Raw genomic sequence first — 22,508 nt, forward strand, 5'->3', positions numbered from 1 at the left:
AAATGGTTCTCTTTTATATTTTAGGCACTTTGCTAGTACTCCAATCCATTGTGATTTAAAGTGAGTCCAACTGTATAAACCTAAATGCCTGTATGACCAAAAAGCTTCACAAAAACAAAACTAATATCTAATACTGTCCCAATACCCTTAAAATAATTCACTGTGAATGTGACCGTGGACTTTGTCGTTTTTCATTCTGAGAATGAGGAATTACTGTGCTGGTATAACTGACTCAGGATAAGGCCTATCTGAAAATACTACCCGTGGCTCAGCAAATGAGCCACGGGTCTGCGGTGAAAATAAATGGTGTTTGAACAGAAGTTGTTTTGTGTGAGTGTTTCTAGGAACATGTTAGATAACAGATTTGGAATGTGCGATTTGGTAAAATTATGAAACCTATCCCCTTCATCTCTTTGATTGCGAACCCTGGTGTGTTGCAGAGAATGTGACATTTCTGGTAAGCACTACATGCTGTGTTGATTACAGAGAGCAGGAAACAAACTGAGATAGAAGAAGAGAGAGGAGCAGCGGAAGCTTTTAAGAGATACATCAGTTGGCCAAGCGCCTGGAAGAAAACCCAAACGCATTTGTTACTCTGTGACTGTAGCTGTGGCTGGCATGGCAGCATAGGCGTGTGTGCGCGTGCATGCGTGTGTCCGTGCGCTTGTGTGTGTGTGAAAGAAACATAGACAGAAAGAGGAAAAGGAAACTGAAGTTAGACAGGCAGCTGCTAGCTTTTAAATAATGTTAAAGAGTGAGGGACCTGTTAAGGCTTTGACCTTCACTGCCTGTGGTTTTTGTGTGTGTGTGTGTGTGTGTGTGTGTGTGTGTGTTTGTACATGTGTGGTGCAGAGTGTCGTAAATCACACACACACCACAGGAAGGTCGGTGGGGTGAGTTGTAGCCACAGTTTGCGGTCTTGACAGACTTAAACACACATACTGTACGCGCACACACACACACACACACACACACACACACACACACACAGGTCAAGTGGCCAGTGTGCAGAGCCTCACCACCTGCTAGAGAAGGTAGGTCACATTGAACTAAGAGGAAGGAGGAGGAAAACCGACTTCATAATAAAGAGAGACTATGTACCTTTTGGAAATAGGAAATACAAGCTTCCAACATTTCAAATGAAAAGTAGAATTTTTAAGTAATAAAATGTACCAGTGCTCAGTTCAGTACACTCGGGAGCTTGCCCAATACAGAGCTACTTTATCTGGTATGACCTGTAGCTCATGGTGGCTAATGTTGGCTAAAGTTAGCAAGATAGATATTGTTGTTAAAATTATGTGAGTCAGTTACCAACTTTAAGACTATTCTGTGCTACTATAGCATTTACCACTATTGTGTCGCTTTTGCTGGCGGCTGTTCAGCAAAATTTATGATTTATTATGAATTGTTATAAAATTACACTTTTCAGATTTCAGCTTTTTTTATTCTTTTTTTTTTTACCGCTAGCTATCGATTTGTACCATTTGAATGAATAAAATTAGGATTTGAAAAGTTTAGATTTTAAACTTTTTATATCTATTATATTAAAAGTATAAAGTATTGAAGAAAAAAATCCGGTAATCTTGTTGAAAAACTGTGAATTAATGATTTTTTTAGATGTTTTTTGATAACAAAACCTAGGCAACAAAAAAATTATTGTATCTTATTAACCTAATTCCTTTTAACATCCTCCCTTTAAGTGATTACGTAATGACTTACAATTGGGCATACATTAAAGTGATGGTTCGGAGTAATTCACCCTAGGGTCCTTTGCACCATGACCTCAAGCCAAACACCCCCCCAGAAGCTTTTTTCACCTGGGTCGAATATTGGGAGAGTTAGCTAGAGTAGCGTTATCAGCTGAATAGCTTAGCGCAGGGGCTAACGGACCCACGTTTGTATCTTGTAAGTTACCCCACTAATAATGCCCGAAATGATACCAAACGTCTACAAGTAGTACACATAGGTTATGCTCTCATAAAACGATGGATTGGAAAGTTTGTAAGTACACCAGAAGTTTATGAACACGCCTCTGCTGCTTCGCTCTCTGTTGCTGCTGCTGCTACCTGCAGTTAGACGAGTGCTTAGGCATCTACAAATTACTACACCGAAAAGAGTTACAACAAAATATATTTATTAATTCAATGATTAAATAAGGTAATGTCTCCAAACTTACCTCAATTATTACTTGTCTCCTGCTAGTTATACTACAGCACTTACTTAAAAAGTTAAATTAATAAATATTTTTGTTGCATCTTTTTCCGGTGATGTAATTTGTAGACGGCTAACTACTCGTCTTACAGCAGCAACAACAACAGCAGAGAGCGGAAGCCAGCAGGCAAGTGTTATTTACATAAACTTCTGGTGTACTTACTTTTCAATCCATCGTTTTATGAGAGCATAACCTATTTGTACTACTTGTAGACGCGTTATAATTCGTGCATTATTAGTGGGGTAATTAAGAGATACAAACGTGGAGTCCCAGCCTGCGCTTAGCTATTCAGCTGATAACGCTACTCCGCCTAACTCTCCCAATGTTAGACCGGAATTAACCTGAAAGTGTTTGGCTCGAGGTCATGGTGCAAAGGAACCTAGGATGAATTGCTCCGAACCATCACTTTAATATTTCAGCACAAAAGGTTATCTGTAATATTTCAACATGCAGCCAACATATATGCCCCTCCATTAAAAGTATTTAATGTATTTAGGAGCACATGTGCAAATGCCCTAACGTTTGTGTATTTTCACCCTTGATGTTTTTTGCAGATTATATTCATAGCGAGTTCACACCAAAGTTTTTTGATGAGAAGAGTTGAAATTTGCAGACACTTACAATGCTCCAGTCTGCAACGTTAGACGAGACAGTGTATCCTCTCTATAGCAACGACTCTCTGTACTTCCGTTCTAACTTCCGGCTTTTCAGCATTTTTTTTGTAGCTGGATATCATTTGTAGCGTCTTAAAATATGAATGAGTGTAGTGTTAGTGAAATATTTGCTACAGCTGGAATTTGAGTACTGATGAAAACGACGAAAATTATTTTTTATTTCTCTGATTCACCGCTGCTCCCTCTCTTTAGTCACTCTCTAGCTCGCTCGGCCATATACCGTGTTTTTGGGGCGCTCGTTAAGCCTCCGTCTACAACTCTGCCTTTTCCACCAGCTGACACTTTGTAACATAGAAATAAAATGGATTATGGATCATTTTATTTCTATAGTTTGTAGCTGACTTGACCAGCTGACTTTTCTGGCTGTTGAAACAGGTGACGTCGCTTACGTTCTAAAACCAGCATCTGAGGACTTGACGAGCTGAGTCGCAGCCATGTCAGTATATATATATATATATATATATATATATATATATATATATATATATATATATATATATATATATATATATATATATATATATGAGTCGCAGCGACGCCATCAGCTGGCTCGAGTCGAGCTGAGACGGGCCAGTTCAGTTTCCCATTGCGAATCTTTGGTCTGAACTGTGCCACCCTGTGTTGGATAATGACAGTAACTGAACCTTGAACCATACACTGTTTGAAGCAGTTTTAAGTATACATAATAATGTGATTATTAAATAAATACAGTTTGAAGCAGAAATTATTACTTTTTGTATACAAATAAATGAAATCACCTTGCTTTCAAATGTATCCTCGTATCTCTTATTAAAGAAAAACCAATTATTTGATAGCCTACATGTTCATTGCGCCCCTACAATTCTTTATGCGCTTAAGAGCACACATGCTCCTTGGGAAGAGAGTTACCATTGAGCCCTGCTGTAAACTCAGAAGTTTAAAAGTGTCAGAGGGGTACCATGGAATAGCATTGAATACTGTGCTATAGATGCATGTCCTCCCAAATTATCCTGTTTCTGTCAACTATAGGGGCAAAACTCAACCTGAAGCTATTTATGACTTTAATTGTAGAAACCAACACGTTTTACAGCTTCAGTACATGTCCTATATCAGTGCAAAAGTATAGGTCATAAAATTCTTTAATCTTTTGAATTTAACGTTCACAGGCTTTTGCTTTTGTGGCTTTTTACAAGTTATAATGCGCTATATAACGTCTGCAAAATGTAGAAAATATTGGAATATACAGAAGATAATTACTTAATTATCCTGTATCTACAGAAGCTATTCTTAGCCAGCATATCATGATACCTAACTTAATCTTCATTTAAAACACACACACACACACACACACACACACACACACACATAAAGTGGCTTATCAGAGTATACGAGAGGTTAATTAGCCAGTCATTAGCCAGGTTTCATCTTACCAAGGCCACTATGAGCATGATTGTTACTGTGATCACTTCTCTCTCTCTCTCTCTCTCTCTCTCTCTCTCTCTCTCTCTCTCTCTCTCTCTCTCTCTCTCTCTCTCTCTCTCTCTGTCTTATCTTCCTCTCTCTGCCTCTCTTCTTCTTATCTCCACCACCTCTCTTTTTCTCTGGTCCACGAGGTGAACACACAGGAAGGAGGGGTCGTACAGAGCTGCTGCTGAAAAGCGTCTGAAGTCTAAGACGATATTGAGAGCTTTTTAAAAATGTAATCAATTCAGAATTTCCAAAAACTCAAAGATGGAGAAGGAGAAAGTTTGAAGCAGAAAAAGTTTGGCCATAATTTATCTCCAAGCTCAACTCCATAAGGAGAGCAGTCTGGTTAAGTTTTCTCATTTTTCATGCTCTTTATTCACTCTAAAGACCCGAGGAGGAATTTTAAGGGCAATCTTGAGAGAGAATTTTGCAGGGCAATTTACCACAGAGAGCCAATGGATTTTCTCTGAGCCTTTGTATTATATAACGCTAGCCTGGGTTTACTTAAATATGTTTCCGCTGCAGCCAGGCTATTTATAGGTTGACATAGTTTGGTAAAAAAACATTTCACCATCATTATTGTAAATGTCAATCTTTAAATGTTACCTGTATTTAAACTACTTCCAATGTTGAATGTGAATGTTGCATTCTGACATCTAACTTCCCGCATTGTGACACTGCCCAGTTTAACACATAGTGGCATGAGGTGTGCCTAGATCTGCATGTCAACAAGATTAAGACATAACAACCATAGCGTGCAAATGTTTGTGTCAGCATTTCTACTTTCCCCGACTGAATTTCCTACTTAATATCGAGTATCGAAAAATGCTTGTCATTCTATACCAAATTTCAATACCTAAGGAGTAATCAGCATCAGTGAGCCAATAAGCATGCAGCATGCTTTTACCAAGATCCAATGATGTTTGTGATCGGCTGTCTAACGTTACACATTGTAGAGACACACAGGAAAACTCTACGTTACACAGAGACGGGGCTCACGTAGTAGGAGCAGAAAAATAAATAAAAAGATTTGTGCCGTAATGTGTAATGGTGTAATTTCTTTTTGTTATTGGTATCGAAAATGTAGCGTTTAGGACCTGGTATTGAAGTCACGGTACTGGTATTTGTACCGGTATCGACATTTTTTTGAATGATACCCAGCCCTAATTAGGATACAGATACTTTCTGACCCTCAGCTTAGACCGCAAACATTAGCACTCATGTGACACTGAAGGGACGGTCTATAGCCGGTTCCATCTGGTCTGAGCTTTTCAAAGCGTTGAGCAGCAAAGGATCAGTCTACTCCCTCTTGAATTATGGACAATGGTTGTTACTTAACTCTTCTCTTTTACCAAGTTTGTTTGTAAAAAAATTTTTTTAATTTCTGCAGTCTATGTTTTGAGCTCACTCATCACAGTGTCTGACCAACCACGTCCAACTGTCACATATCTTTTTTGATAATCAAATCCAACTTTATTTATGAAGCACGTTTTAAAAACAACAAAGTTAAGCCAAAGTGATAATACAGCTTGGGGAAGACATAAAAGAAAGAAATTGTAAATGTCACATAAGTGTTTGCATATAGCCAACCACACTTGCTATATGACTAGCTGCCAATAGTAGCAGAGCTAATCTAGGGATGTTTGTTGTTTAAACTGATGCTCCCCAATGGTAGAAAGAGTTGCTATTGTTTATTAGTTTAGCCCAGTGAGAACTGTTGTCCATTGTACACGTTATTTTCGATGATACTGGTGATTTTGACAGACACCTCTTGGCTTAAATTGTCCAACCTTCAAAAGTGAGCCTAGTGAGCTGAGGAAATAGAAGTGCGTAGTTCAAAAATATTTTTTTTTCAACAGATGATACATTGGCTGTATGCCTGGTTTTTCTCCAGCCTATCAAGTCAAACTCTTGAGACACAGAATATACTGACCTGATGTAACATCTGAAATTTTATATCAGATTTGAGCATGCCTTCTTTAGGATTTAGGTTAAAAAACAGCATAATAGTCTGTAAAGGATGCAAAAGGGGAACTGAAAAGGAGGCCAAAGGTTTATCATCCTCAATTTCAAAAGTGGACTGGATAGGGTGGTTTTAGGCTGTATTGAGTAAAAAACATTGCTTGGAATAGCTTCAGGGCAAAGCAAGCAATAATTTATATATTCTGGGCTTTGTACGTGCATATTTATGTGCATTTCCCAGTTGTGGAGCCTATGCTATACTGATCCAAATACTGTGTATTACTAAAACTTACTATTTTGCAGGCTTTAATGTTGTGGCTCGAATGTGGAGAATTTTCTTAACACGTAATCTTGCACACAGAGATGTGGTCTGTTAAACTGCAGCAGAACGGCAATGCTATTCACATAGAGAGGCGCTGTGAAGGACTATGGGACATTATGTACGTTTGTGCTTCATCTTAGTCAGCCCTATCAATGCAAACCAGTTCATAGGATACTCAATGACAAATTTATGTTGCCTATATCTACTGCATTTGGTTTTCCAGTAATGCAGGGTACCATCCTATTCTGAAATTAAATCTGTAGTAAAGACTAACTTGAATTCCACTGCATATTCTTAGGACATGCTGTATGTATACTTTGGTTTTTCTTCATGTTTTGCTGAAAGTTGGTCTTGTTTACAGTTTGATTTGTGTACTTAAAGAAATACATTTTATATTTAACATATTGTGTACATATCCTGGTTTTATTTGATTATCATATGTAACAAAGCAGTATAGCTGAGATTAATCTAGATTGTTATCAGTGAATCAAACTAATTGTGAGAAAACCTTTAAAATAATAAAGCAGTGTTATGCCAGATACTCCTTTTTAGCGGAACTAATAATCATACAGGACATTGCTGAGAACATACACACTGATTTGAAAATACAGAACTTCTGTCAGTAGGGAGGAACAACATTGTACTTCTCAACAACCAAACGTTAATAACTAAAAGTTGTTAATCCTACACACCTGTTTGCTTGCGAACTCAGCCAGTAAATTTCCTACTGCCCATCTTAGAAGGCTGAACTTTGTGTCATGAATGGGATCAAATGAACATACACACTGATTTGAAAATACAGAACTTCTGTCAGTAGGGAGGAACAACATTGTACTTCTCAACAACCAAACGTTAATAACTAAACGTTGTTAATCCTACACACCTGTTTGCTTGCGAACTCAGCCAGTAAATTTCCTACTGCCCATCTTAGAAGGCTGAACTTTGTGTCATGAATGGGATCAAATGGCATCTAAATGTAGGGAAAACCTGTCTTGTTTTACCGTAATTAAATGTGTGATAACGACTTGTAAACATCCATGTTCTTGTCAATATCTGTTATTTTAATGTTTTAAACCCATGAATTGGTTAATTTATTTACTTTTATGTATAGTTGATAGGAAGCTGGTAAAGTCTGGCACTGCGTTAAGCCATTTATTCAAGGCTAAACAAATATTCAGATCCATTCTTTAAGCAACATTGCTCAGCTCTACAAGTTTTTTGTATTGAGCTGGAAATTACCTACTGCGATGCAAACATGCACCATGGGCCTGGATGGGTTTGTTGTTATTCTTGTTATTGTGGACTGAGACAGAAGAACTATCCTCCTATTCTGTGTGGCGGCCCCTATAATTATAAGCGGTAATGCAGGTGTGTTTTTAGATCTCAATTTCACTTGTTTTTGATGTTTTATTGTCTGTAGTCATCCCTGTTTCCTTTGTTTGTTCGACCGTAGTAACCATTTACTCGTAATGCTAGCAGAGACCGGAAAAACAGTACGCCGCTTCATAGCTATCCTCTTTGGTGGACCAACCCCTGCTGGGTGATGGAAAACGCTTCACTAACTGCGTGCCGCTGGCTGGTGATTTTTCCCAGGAAAGTTGCCACAGACACACAGTTACTGCAAAATGCAAGTGCTTTCATAAGTGGGACAGTTACCATTGTGTTACGTCATTTAGATAGATAGTGACTTAACAGATATGTACAGTATTTAAATGAAAATCTTCGAGATTATTACTTTAAGTAATCTGTCATGTATTGAAATAGACAGTAGTGAGCCAGAGCCGAGCAGAGATGATGCTGACCTTGGATCCCTGTTTTCTCTCTGTAAAGAAGATGTGCCATATCGTAATAAATCCATAAATGTTATTAATGTCTGAAGGAGGCAGAGCAGAGAAGTGAATGAAAATCTAATAGGACGTGTTTGGCTCATTCCAGAGTTAATGGTGTTAATCTCTGAGAGAAAAGGGGGCTTTGGCCCGAGAGTTGAGGAGGGGCCTTTAACAGGGCCATAGACCTGTGGCACCCTGCCAACAGTCACTAATAGAGCCATAAAGCAATTACTAGGAAATACTGGGAGAGACGGATGGAGAGAGAGAGAGAGAGAGAAGATGGATTATAGGACAGAACTAAGGAAGGAAAGGATTTACAGTATGTTGAGTGGGAGGATGGAAAGAAGGACAAAAGGAATGTGAAATTCATGAGGACAACAAGAAAAGTGATGGAGGGAAATAGGATTTGTGCCATTTGATATGACCATTAGCTGATAATCAGTTTGCAGAGAGAGAGACTATTTCATCGACAAAGTAATATATATAGCAGATCAGATAGTACCGACTGCCTGGCTAACCCCCCTCTGTTTGTATGTGTGTGTATGCATGTCGTCATACTTAATATATTTACAGGATGTTTTGTTTACCTCTGCTAAAGAAACATGTCGAACGAAGTCACTAAAGATGGGAAGTGAAAAAATAAGTACATTTAGAAATCGAGCTTGAGCAGCATGTCGTTCGCCACTTACTTCTAGCCAAATACTGTCTTTATAGATTTGAACTGTATATGTGTGCGTGTGTCAATGTGTTTTCAGATTTGTGTGCACCTATTTAAAGCAGTCGGAGTACTTTGAATATGCAAAGTGGTACCAAATGTTTTCTGGCTTATCAGTCATTCAATTCAGCAGCTGCATGCATTTTGTATTGTTCTGCAGTCACGATACAGCCTTCCTCCAAATACATTAGATATAAAAAACTACAGAGTATTAAGACAAAGGGATGATCCCTTGTGAGAAGATTTGTGTTATGTTCATAGAAGTCAAAGTAAAAAATAGTCTGTGTGATAGAATGGATCAGTATTTTTAAATCACTGCTGCTTTGTAGCCTTGTAGCCTTTTCTTCCACTTTCTTTCCTTTAGTAGCTTGTTGCTTATTTTATCATTCCAGTGTTGGCACATCTACTTTGTTATATTTAACGGTTGTATACTTCTTATCCTTTATTAAATATACCGATATGTTCAGCTTTGCAAAAAAAGCAGCACTATTGCAGAGAAATTAACGTGTCACAGTATAGTATAAAATGTGTGTGTGTGTGTGTGTGTGTGTGTGTGTGTGTGTGTGTGTGTGTGTGTGTGTGTGTGTGTGTGTGTGTGTGTGTGTGTGTGTGTGTGTGTGTGTGTGTGTGTGTGTGCGCGTGTGTTTAAATATCTGCAGGGTGCAAGTGAACAAGAGACAACCACAAAGAGATAAATGCTGAGTGTTTCTTCTACCACCTCTGTTAACACACATGGTAACTGTTACCATGATGAATTCACACTGTTTTTTTTTCACTCAGGCGCAACGATGAGGTGACCCACATTAAGATCCAGAACTCAGGTGACTACTACGACCTGTACGGAGGCGAGAAGTTTGCCACACTGGCCGAGCTGGTGCAGTATTACACCGAACAACAGGATCTTCTGCGTGAGAGGAACGGCCATGTCATCGAGCTCAAGTACCCACTCAACTGCAAGGACCCGACCTCTGAGAGGTGCCGACGAACAAGAACACCCACACGTGCAAATAAGCTCACTTTGCATACAACTAAGCACTGTGGATAAATACAGGCAGACCGACACAAATATATATATATATATATATATATATATATATATATATATATATATATATATATATATATATATATAATATAACGAATCTAAGGTCAGCTCGATATGTTGCCCTTCTCTCATAAAAACTGCATGGAAGTTTCTCCTTGGCCACAGACAGTTATTTTTATTTCTTACAGCTTCAGGGTTGTCAGACTGTAAAGCCTCATCCTGCCATGAGAAGCATCTAAACCACTTGAGAAATGTTATTAGTCTAGCTTTCAGTGCAGTCACAGTATCCTGTTCTGGCCTAAATGCTGTTTGTGAAGCATTTTCACCCTGCAGAAAACAAAACTCTCTTGAATATAATTTGAGACATGAAAATTGTTACATTTATTATTATGCATTCAAGTTTTGAATCCTCATACTCATGCTTTTTAAACATGTTGAACCTAAAGAGGCAGTTTTGAGATATGTGTAGAATTGCAATTGAGGTCTGTTGGGGGAAGCCACTGATAAATGTACAGTTGGGAAAAATAGCATCTTAACATATTTTAATATTCAGAAGGTATATTCCTATTCATATAGGAACAAGTGATCAGATCTCCTTCACGTCTTAAATTGAACTTTTATGAGCCATCACCGCAGGGCTGCTTGATATGGTTAAAAATTAACATTACAATATTGGTAACATTTTTTGTCTCCTCTTGATATATCTGTGCCTGGAGCTTAGCGCCACCCAAGACGATTGTGATTGGTTTAAAGAAATGCAAACAACCCAGAGCGGTTTTTTTCTCCTATCCTAGAATGTATGTGCGTTGGAGCCAGACCTTACTCCGCAGCGCTGTGGAGTAAGGTCTGGCAATGCGAGACTACTATATGGCTAATCACATATGTCCTTTTAGCTCTGTTTTGGTCTCCACCAGCTCCAGACAAATATCCTGTTCTTTAGCTGCTTAATGCTTTACTATGTTCACATGCTAGTTGATTACTTTGTCTGCTGGATAAGGGTGGATAAGTAGCTTTTAGTGGATTCATCAGAGCACTTTTTTCTGCCGCTAGAAAGAAGGTTGATGAGAGTCAAACGGTAAGCAATGAACTGAAAGAGGTTAACACTCTGTAGAGCTGAGGGCAACTGCAGTCACGTGATCATTTTGTGTGATTTTTGTCACAACTAGCGACAATTCTCACATTACACATAAATGTTTATTTAGTGCATTTTTAAACTTAATGTACTTAGTTTGTTCAGAAGCATCACTTTAAGCAACATAATTTATAAAAAGTTAGTGCTAAATGATCACTACAATGCAATTCTATTGAGAGAGGATAGACGATAACATTAAATAACCAGCAAGTAACGGAAGGGAAATAGGAAAGAATCGGCCATTAGATCATTTAGCAATAACACCTATATGTTTACACATACCGTTTGCAGGGACTAGGGAGGATGCATTATTCTGTACACATCCACTCCCACACATGAAACTCAGATGCACTTCACATCCACTTGCATAAATAGTAGCATATTCCCAAATGCATCTTCAAACAAACTAAGAGGGTGGTGCTGCTGTTTTTGTTTATGCTCAGAAAGTATGCACACGCTAACATCCTTCTAGATAGTATACAAAGGTTGGACGCAGCTATACACTTCATCACACCTACACACACTCATTGAAATGGGAGACTAATGCAGCTCGTGTATTAATGCCAGGAATCCATGCATACAGGAAGCATTTCAGAAAGCTAGATAATCATATTCATATCATCATTTGCAAATCATAACTTTTGTTACAGTTTCCTTTTCTATCCATCTGCACTTTGCGATGTATATATCTAAGTTTCTATTTAGGTCTAAGAACAATTTGTGATCTATGGTTATGGTTTATGTGGTTTTTACATTCTACATACGTCTCTTGTCAGAGCCTGCTACACGTTCATGCTCACCACATAGGAAAAAAAAAGAAAACGCACACATGCAGGTTTTTCATCTTACCATCAGCAACTGAGTAAAGCATGATGAGAGAGGCAACTGAGTGCAGCAATGTATGAGACACTTTGATTCTCGAGTAGGAGTCTACGCTCACAATGCATGAAGCATATTGCTTTTCCTCCCCCTCAATTGGTCAACTTTCCGTCTTAGCTCTTATTCCTTGTCTCGATAATCTGTCCACCTTGAAACAGCATCCAGCTTGAGGCTGAGCTTCTCGATCTCTACAGGATTTGAAGAAGCAGATCGTGAACGCAGCCAGTGTGAAATTAGCATCACCTGAAACACCGAATGTCCTAAACATCACTTCTCATTAAAGTGGCTGTAATCAATATTTTTTACAATGACACTGTTATCAAATGACAATGTGAAAACAAGGCGACTACTGTGTGTAAAAGGGATCACTGGTAGTGATGAACCTACAGAGAATTATCACCTGAATCTGCAGATCCCCTTGGCTTTACGGAGCTTTGTGGTGAGTTTCAGCTCGTTGTTTAGCTGTCTGGCTGCCACTTTACTGTTTTGCTTGACTCCCGTTGCTCTCATAGCGTCACTTTCGACTGTAGCAGGCAGCTGTTTTCAGTTAAAAAGCTCTAAAAACCCGCTGTACACTATCGGCTCAGCACCAAACGGCAGAAAGACACAGTTAGCGACTAGTTGGAGAGTATAGTGGAACATTTAGCAGCTAAAGAGCCAGATATTTCCCTCAGGAGTTAAGAGTTAAACAGAGAGTGAATATTGGACTTAAATGTATCACGTGGCCAGAAAAATAACTTTAACAAAATGCTAATGATGCTCCGTAACAGTTGGATGTGTAAATAAGCAACTGTTTGCTAACAGGTCTGCTAATCATTGTGTTCACAACTTGTTTCTGATGTCCCCAAGTGGCCAAATAAATCAGTTATTGTATTGTAGTAATAATAATAATAATAATAATCTAGTATAATATAATAGTTTTCAGGATTTATAGTTCTTAGCATGTTTATTGATTATTTGTTGATTTCCATTTTGAGGAATTGCCAGAAATTATATGATATCCTTCAAGTTGTTCATTCAAGCTGTCAGATGTCATTGAATATTGTTTTTGGATTCATGTGTCGGTATTTCACAGTCTGTCCTCTCATTCCTGTCCAGGTGGTACCATGGGCACCTCTCTGGGCGAGATGCAGAGAAACTGCTGACAGACAAAGGCAAAGCTGGTAGCTTCCTGGTACGGGAGAGCCAGAGTAAACCGGGGGACTTCGTCCTCTCAGTTCTCACCAATGAGGAGAAACACGAGAATGTGGACCGCAAGACCAAGGTCACCCACGTTATGATACGCTACCAGGTGAGGTTACGTTCCGTCACCACTCGGACTACCTCAGCATACTGTTGGTTCTTTGAGTCATGTTTTGAGTCATGTATTTGTGAGCAGGTCATGATTTGTTTTTGCAAAACTCCCTTCAGACTAGGGCTACATATCATTCAAAAATATTCAATACCGATACCAATACCGTGACTTCTACACCGGTTCCTAAACGATAATTTTTTTGATACCAATTTTATATAACAAAACTAAATTACAACATTACTGCACAAATCTTTTTATTTATTTTTCAGCTCCTACTACGTGAGCCCCGTCTCTGTGCGTAACGTAGAGTTTTTCCTGTGTGTCTCTATGACATGTAATGTTAGACAGCCAGTCAAAAACATTATTAGATCTTGGTAGAAGCATGCTGCATGCTCATTGGCTCACTGACGCTGATGAGATTTACTCCTTAGGTATTGAAATTTGGTATTGAATGACGAGGCATTTTTCAATACTCGATTCTTTAGAGGCAATTCAGTCGGTGCCTAAAAAGTATTGAATTTTGTACCCAGCCCTACTTCAGACCATCTGTTACTGTAGTTGAACTGTTGATGTTTGCTTCCAGCAGGACGGTAAATACGACGTGGGTGGCGGTGAGAGGTTCGACACTCTGGCTGACCTGGTGGATCACTACAAGAAGAACCCCATGGTGGAGAAAAGTGGCATCGTAGTGCACCTCAAACAGGTATGGAAGAGAAATAAAACAAACAAAAGCATCCAGTCTGGTGAATCTTTTGCATACAGTACCTTGACGGCATGGATGGTGTTGCAATATGGTTGTTAACTCAAACTGCATAAAAATGTTATTTTCACATTTTTTACATTTTGTTCTGTTGACTAATTACATTTCTGTGTCCCAACGTGACAACGACAGCCCTTTAACGCCACGAGAATAAATGCAGCCAACATCGAGAATCGGGTACGAGAGCTCAACAAAGTAGCAGACAACTCTGAGAAACCCAAACAGGGATTCTGGGAAGAATTTGAGGTATGTAGGCTCAAAGCTGTCAGCACCAGAATGTTTCCTTTGAATCATGATTTTTTTTAGAATTTAATATTGTTGATCATTTTGGAATTCCAGTCACTTTAACTCTTAAACCCTACAGTCTCGATGGTGGGCTGCTGTTCAAACCACAGAACTTTATTTCAAATTCTAGTGCAGATCCCAAAATTCCCGAAGATAACAAATACATATTTTAGACTAAATTCCGTGGGGAATGATGCAGACATATAGAATATGTCCATTTGATGGAACAGGTCAGCCATAAAAACAGTCTTGGGTTTGAATAAAATCAAATCATTTAGCTTCAATCATAAGCAAAATAGAATAAGATGATTTTAACAACATTAAAGCTACTTAAGAGGAAATAAAAGTGGAAAATTGGATGTTAAGGAGTTAAAGGCTCGGTGTTTAACAGTTTTGATACTGTAAATGAGATACCGGTTAAGAGCTGGATGACTTGAATCATATGCATAGAAATAACTGGAGAAACTGAGTCATGCAAATTACTCTTTCGAGTACCATCTGTCCTGGGATGCCACATTTTTGCCAATGGAAAGTGTGAAAGGAAGATGTTTTCAAGTTGTTAATAGCTCTTGTACAACACACCCCTTTCAACACGATATTTATGTTTTAGTTTTCAATTCTAACTTTGATGGCTTTCTTTCTTTATTTTCCACAAGTCATTTGTGTCGTGGCAACGAGACAAAAATCTCTTACAGTATTGTCACACTTTTAATGCTCAGAGCATGGTACACAAGACAAAGGTTAGTTTGCTTACTTATTTACTTACTTACATGCACAGCGATGGGAAGCGGTTATTTCTCTTTATACCTTGGCTAGTTCTCCCCCTCTGGTCAGGGTTGTTTCAGTTAGTGTATTGCATGCCTTTGTTCTCGAGATAAAGGGCTAATCAGCCAGAGGTGAGAATCTTCTGATGACATCCAGGTGGGAGATTATGCATTCAGGTCAAGAGTCATTCAGTCAGTGGTTACATTGGTAAAGGATTCAGCAATATCAAATACAAGGGAAGTCTAACACAATTACATACATCTGGTCAAAAGCTGTCATATTTTAAGGGAAATACAGCTTGATCAATGACAACTTCCCTATATTTATAATCGTGATAAAAATGTCATCTTATACTGCAATTTGTTCCATGATGTTTTTTATTCATCTGTTCCATATCTATTTATGTAGGCTTACATCAATGTTTTTCTCCAGTGAGGTATTTGTATTCTTGTCTATTAAGGGAAATACAAATGTATTTATGCTGTCTTGACCTTTTGAGTAATGATGTCGAAGTTGATCTTGTGGCATGCTCTTATCTTCCTGTATTTGTCATTTTCATGCCACTGGCAGGTCATTAATGTGAATCATTTCCATTTTGTCAGGGCATATTAGGCTATCAGTTTTAATATGGTATGTATAGGCTCAATACCAGGTCAATCTTTATTGAGATTATATTTAAATTTCTTATAGCATCTAATGTGTTGAAGTGTGTGTGTGTGTGTGTGTGTGTGTGTGTGTGTGTGTGTGTGTGTGTGTGTGTGTGTGTGTGTGTGTGTGTGTGTGTGTGTGACACAATACACAATACACATAACATACACACTATTACGCTGTCTCAGAGATGAGCCATTAAATGGTCTATCTGGCTTTTGTATTTATGGAATACAACTGTTTATGATTTTCCAGCTAAAGAACTGTAGATAAATGGTGTACTTGCTTGACATATTCTACCCTTCAGTGCACAAATGTATCCAAAATGTATTTATGTAAAAAGTATGAAAGAAGAGCTTTTGAGACTCCATGCTCAAAGGCTTCCTCTTAAGCCCACAACCTGAACACTGACAAATGCAGTAGTTCTGCTCTTGCACTCCAGCGTGACCCCTACTGTGTTAAAGGCCCCATTGCACTGTTCAAACACAGAGCATTAAATAAGGCTTTAAAAAAAATGAGTCTTGTAAACAAGCAAAAGTTATGTTCAAATTCAGTGTTACTCCAAAGAAAAGCAATTTTGCGTGTATCCTCTTCTTCCCTTTCTTTCTTGGGGCATTTCAGCCACCTGTTGATCAACCATTGGCAGGATTGTGTACTCCATAGTGCTACTGGAGGTCTAAAACTCCACGGGGAACATTTAATTAGTATCTAAAGGTTTTAATCTGAGTATGGGTGATATGAATGAATCACCTCAGAATGAATAGTTGCATCATAGTAAATATTCATTTGTTTGGAACTTTTTGGAACTCTGTCTTATAAAAATGTTGTTTTCTTTTGTTTCCACTACCAGGTACTACAGCAGCAGGAGTGCAAACTGCTGTATCCCCGGAAAGAAGGCCAGAAGCCAGAAAACAAGAGCAAAAACAGATACAAGAATATCCTCCCCTGTGAGTAATGCAGCAACCTGCCATTTCCTGTCTCTCCAACTTCCTGTGGAAAGAATGACGTAGAGGCCTCAGCAGAGTGTGAAAACTTTGCTTTGATAGCTCACAGCCTATCAATTGACATTAGTTTTTGAAAAAAGAAACACCAAGCGTGATCTCAGAAAACTGACATTTTGTTGTGCAATAACGGCAGTTTGACTTTTTGTTTTCAGTTGACACAACTCGGGTTGAACTCAGGGAAATAGATCCAGATGTTCCTGGTTCAGACTACATCAATGCCAACTACATCAGAGTGAGTCTGCTCAGCTGTATGCAAGGCCATTTATCAACAAATGTACATTATCAAAAGATGGCAGCAATACACAGCATTCAGCAAACACACAAGATAGTTCACCTTCATGTAAAAGAATCATAGATAAACCAAAGTTATACACATATCATACAGTAAAACAAACCTATTATATAAGCAACCATTTAAAACCTTGTTTTTATTTTAATTGAGAATATTTTGATTAAGAAGTGAATATTTTTAGTATATTTCTGTACTTTATCATCTTCAGGTAGTTACATTACATTATTACATTTTCTGTGTGAATATGAATCTATTTTTCTCTGTTTCAAAATATTTAATTCAGTATATAATTGTCCAGAGTAAGCATGAAGAGCGGCGCCACGAGGATGAGGGGAAAGTCTTCATCGCCACCCAAGGGTGCCTACAGAATACGGTCGTTGACTTCTGGAAGATGGTGTATCAGGAGAATACACACGTCATCGTCATGACCACGAAGGAGATGGAGCGAGGACGGGTGAGCAATTAGCAGTAAACATAATGCTAATATACAGTAGTACAGTTCAGCTGAGGGCCTGTGACATTGTTTAACTAAACTAAGTAGAAATGTTTCTATACATTATATTTCCAAAGCAAGTAGCTTCTTTTTCTCTCCCTCTCTTTTTCGTTTGCTTTTTCTAGCATTTACTCCTAAATGGTCTCTCTGTTATGTCAGGATTGCACTCATTTGAGCTGATTGCTGTTGATTGCTTGTAATAATGCAGATCTATGAACTCAAGGGTGTTCTATGATGGTAGACGTAACACTAGTTCCACCAGACACTTTTTACTATAACACACTACTCACAGCTAAATAGCTTATCTAAAAGCTTGAACCCACACAAAACTGGTGTACTCTTAGCAGTGTAAAATGTGCTATTTTACAATCTATTTTTAGGAAAAATATCTTCACGCTGCCACCCACAGCAACAATAGTCCAGTCATTTGCGCTGTGTCGTTCAGTTCAGTGGTTCAGTTCTGAGGTTATTGTGAGCAACACTTGCAAAAAAACGTTTTTTAATTAAAAAAACCCACATCTATTTGGCTCTATCTGCTTCTGTTCTGAGTTGTAAGCAGGGTATAACCTGCAGCATAAAACATAGAAGGCATGAAACAAATGCTGAGACATTGTAATCAATTTCAGCATGTTTATTTTGGCTTTTTAACTAAGTGGTTAATATAATCACATTGCAAATGATTACATTATCACATTTTCTCATACGAAAGAATGACAATAAGTCCCCTCAGCATTTATATTTGTGTCAGTTTAGCAGTCAACATACAACATGCAATCTGATCGCGAACATCCTCACCAATTTATTGAAATCCAATAGAAACATTAACGTTTTGTTCAAAAGAGTCACAAATAACATTCCTGATATTATTATAGCAGTGTATAGCGCACATACGAGACTCTGGTGTCGGGAAATAACTTTTATAGTCAGACAGAAAGTGTGATTAGTTCTGCATTCATTTCTGTTGTTGTACACATAAAAGGATTACTACTGTGGGCCTACATACCTTTGTGATTATAGATTATATAGATAAGTGCATGTGAGTGAATATTGGCATGCAAATGAGTTTCTATGTCCTAGTCATTGTCTCAATGCGTTGCACGGCCATCATGCAAATGCACCTATTCAGCTCCAAAGGAGAGGCGAGGAGAGTACCAGCGTTAATCCTGGCAGCTGAGGGGGGGTGTTTTTGTGAATAACTACATCTAAAACCCCTCTATTTGGTTTCCTAAACGTCATGTGCAGAATAGCTTTTTGGGAAAAGTCAGGACAGGAGGGAAACATAGCATATGTATAACAATGACAGATCCATTTACATTTTTGAATCACAATGCCCAATGGTGTCGTCTCTAGTCTTTAGTGTTAAGGTTTTGTAATAAGAGCATGAGCGAAACACTCACACATCTAAAACATTAAATGTTAAAACACGACACTACACGAGACAAATGTAATTAAGCTAGAGGTTGCCTTAATAACCAGATTGGTCACAGAGTGCTTTACAGAGCAAGAGAAGACAGCAGGACAAATAAGAACAGGAAGTGGGCAGTGTTAATGTCTCACGATGAGCTAAATGTGTATCAGGCACTTTCTAAGAAACCAGGGGACACCAAAAGTCCCAATTGTTTCAATTTAATGACACAATATTAAGTCCTGGTGTTGACCTTTACAAAGCTGCATTGCTCTAACTGCATGTCAACCATTTTGTTTCTGCATTCTCAGTTGAGAGACAGTACTTGATGGCATTAGCTGATTCTCAGAGAGATGGGTGGATATGTGGAGTAGGGATGATGATGATGATGGTGTGTGTGTGTGTGTGTGTGTGTGTGTGTGTGTGTGTGTGTGTGTGTGTGTAAGTAAGGTGTGGGGGTGGGGAGGGAGATGGCTGACAAGGATAGTATGACTGTTAAGCTGATTGGAAAGCTGCTTGAGATGAGATGGTTGTTTCAATTGTTTAATACCCACCACCCTCCCTCTCCCTTCTCCATCCCCCCTTCTCTCTCTGTTCTTCCTCTGATTTAGAACAAATGTGTCCGTTACTGGCCCGACCTCCACGCCACTAAGGAGTTTGGTAAGGTGCTGGTAAGGAACGTGGATGAGCGGCCAGCACAAGACTACATCCTGAGGCAGCTGGAGGTGACCCGTCTAGACAGGGTAGGGAAAGCTGTGTACTCAATCAGAGTTGACCCACTGACCTGGGGTCAGATTAGTTAACTCCTGACACGCACACACACACACACACACACACACACATGCACACACACAGTCTTACAGCACGTGCTTGTGCTTACAGAAGGATTGACTGCATGGATCTCAAATACAAGAAGCAGATAGAGAAAAAGCATGTAGCAGAAGTGCACATAGCCTTTTAATATTTCTAGTTTTCTTTCACTGAAGCCAAAAATAAATGTAAATTCTTCTTTATACATGAATACAATAATGAGCAAATTAAAGGGTTGTTGCTCAATTGTGAATTTCCCCTTGCAGGATAAATAAAGGCATTATTCTTCTTCTTCAAGTGTGCACAGTGCCATTGTCCATTTAATGCTTAGTAGAAGCTGTTGCTTTGATCACAGTAGTCAATCAGCTTAACATTCATTTAAAAGGGAGGAATTTAAAACGGTATGTAAAGTCTGGTAAAATTATCTGAGATTAATTTAGCAATATTGTCTCCAAAGAGTATAGCCCCCAAATCATGCTTCTGTTCTGTGTTTAGGTGAATGGCCGCTAAATTAAAGAAAATCAACCAGCACTTTGTTAATATATCACACTCTCACAGTTAATAAAGATTCCTGTCAACGTACTGTAAAAGCAGAGACTAAAGCGGACAGAGTAGTCCATCCATGTTTCTGCACATTCAGGTCCACACAATGTAAAGATTTTGTTTCACTGAAATGAGAAAAGTTTTCTCCTATACACAGGAAGGGTTCCTGGTTAATGTAATCATCTACTTTATCCTGGTCCTATGCATTAGTTCCTCAGCATGAGTCCACTGTAAGAAATTAGGGACAGAATCCACAATTCTCATTTAGCATAAAAACATATTCCAGCATTCATGACTACTAGTACTGGTGTAGTTGCAATATTACTGCAATAACAGTTACAGCAACAAAGCCTGCATGTGACTACCAGAGAGTATCCCTCCATAATAACATCACAGCAATAAACAAGTCCGAGCCAACACAAAGATGAAATGTTATACTGACTTTGGAAAAACAAAGCCACTTAAATTGGCTCAATCGAACTGCTGAAGTATCATATTAGCTTTGGCTGAACTTTGGGGAACCATGCTTGGAATGAGTATTGTGGATTTTGTCCCCTATTTTTTACAGTAAGCCTGTTAACGAACATTGCAGAGCCAGTATGGAGATGAAGGAGGAGAAAGACATATTAATACTGCAAGTGTTGTGAGAAATCTCTTGACAACTTCAACTTATCATCTTTTTTTGCTGTAATTTCCTTGTAGAAGGAGCCTCCGAGGTACATCTGGCACTACCAGTACCTGAGCTGGCCGGACCACGGGGTGCCCAATGAGCCCGGCGGTGTCCTCTGGTTCCTAGAGGAGGTCAACCGCACCCAGAGTACCATTCCAGACACCGGACCTATTGTCGTCCACTGCAGGTACAACCAGTTTTACAATATGATGTGTAGAGTTTGGATGAAAGTTAATTCATGCTCAAGTAGAGGTAGAGGTGACCTAGCAAGACAGTTCTTCAGCAGGTAGAACAGATGTGTGGCTCTGTGGCGCAATGGATAGCGCATTGGACTTCTAGTTAAACACAGGAGAAGTGATTCAAAGGTTGTGGGTTCGAGTCCCACCAGAGTCGAGCTTTATTTAAGTAGAACCTGCTCTTTTCCTTTTTGTTCTTCTTCTCCATGTTGACTAAATTTTTCCATGAGATGGTAAAATTATTGCGGACACCTGAAAATTTGCTTACTAAATAAAAATGGATGAAATAAGGCTTTCATAAAATATGGTTTCAATTGACCACTTGGGTGTGCTATAATTAATGTTAAAACTTGTCCTTACTTAATTGTCAATGAGTCTTCACCAAACTAGCAACGGCAAAACTAATTATAAAGACATGGTTATTAATAGTACAAACACAAACACTCTGAATTTGCTCTTAATTTCACTTAAACCTCTATGTTGCTCTTGCAGCTATTTATTTTTTAGTAACTGTTATATTAAGCTCTGCTTTTGCCAATATACTATTACTTCATGTGCTTTATTTACATTGATCTGATTTACTTACGAAAACGAGATGATACATTTCAAGCGGTTCATCCTAATAAACTAATTTGAATATTTATGTCAGCATGAACACTAACTAAACAGTAGCACAAAAAGCACAATCTGTTTTAGTTAGACTGTAGTCAGGATTTTGCTTTGATGTATTTTACCATTGCAATCCCCCAAACATGTACTACTGACATGATGACAAATTGACAGAACACACATCTGACTAATGAACTCCACTGATCCGTTGGCTGCTGATACATTATGTTGTTTTTGTAGGGAAAATAACACTGAGTTGAGCTGAGTTCTCGCTTGGCATTTTCTATGAGACACAACAACATATTCAAGTTTATTGCTGTTGGCAAGTGAAAACCTATAATTCATAACCTTAGACTTTCATGTGTCACTTCCATTGTTATGTATGGGTTGAGAAAACCCTTGATGCTTATGTAACACTTTTCATAACTGTCTGGATGAAATCAGATATGCTCTTAGAAGTAAGAACATCAATTTTCCA

General features: G+C 38.5%; 1 protein-coding gene and 1 non-coding gene across 7 annotated transcripts in view; both read left to right on the forward strand.

Moving 5' to 3' along the window:
* Window positions 1-22,508, forward strand: part of ptpn11b (protein tyrosine phosphatase non-receptor type 11b) — a 47,756-nt gene that overhangs the window by 19,248 nt on the left and 6,000 nt on the right. For 3 of the 6 annotated variants that reach the window (XM_039801717.1, XM_039801716.1, XM_039801719.1), the window contains 9 exons: window positions 9,941-10,135; window positions 13,315-13,507; window positions 14,094-14,213; window positions 14,403-14,516; window positions 16,819-16,915; window positions 17,125-17,204; window positions 17,548-17,718; window positions 19,774-19,905; window positions 21,218-21,372. In XM_039801717.1, the coding sequence (XP_039657651.1) occupies window positions 9,941-10,135; window positions 13,315-13,507; window positions 14,094-14,213; window positions 14,403-14,516; window positions 16,819-16,915; window positions 17,125-17,204; window positions 17,548-17,718; window positions 19,774-19,905; window positions 21,218-21,372 (1,257 nt within the window). The remainder of the gene's footprint in view (window positions 1-9,940; window positions 10,136-13,314; window positions 13,508-14,093; window positions 14,214-14,402; window positions 14,517-16,818; window positions 16,916-17,124; window positions 17,205-17,547; window positions 17,719-19,773; window positions 19,906-21,217; window positions 21,373-22,508) is intronic. The other 3 variants (XM_039801720.1, XM_039801718.1, XM_039801721.1) reach the window with 3 other exon arrangements.
* On the forward strand, window positions 21,487-21,578 carry trnar-ucu. The gene is given in 2 exon segments: window positions 21,487-21,523; window positions 21,543-21,578. It is a non-coding gene; the product is annotated as a tRNA-Arg (tRNA).

This window comes from Perca fluviatilis, chromosome 5, assembly GCF_010015445.1.
Source record: "Perca fluviatilis chromosome 5, GENO_Pfluv_1.0, whole genome shotgun sequence".
NCBI lineage: Eukaryota > Metazoa > Chordata > Actinopteri > Perciformes > Percidae > Perca > Perca fluviatilis.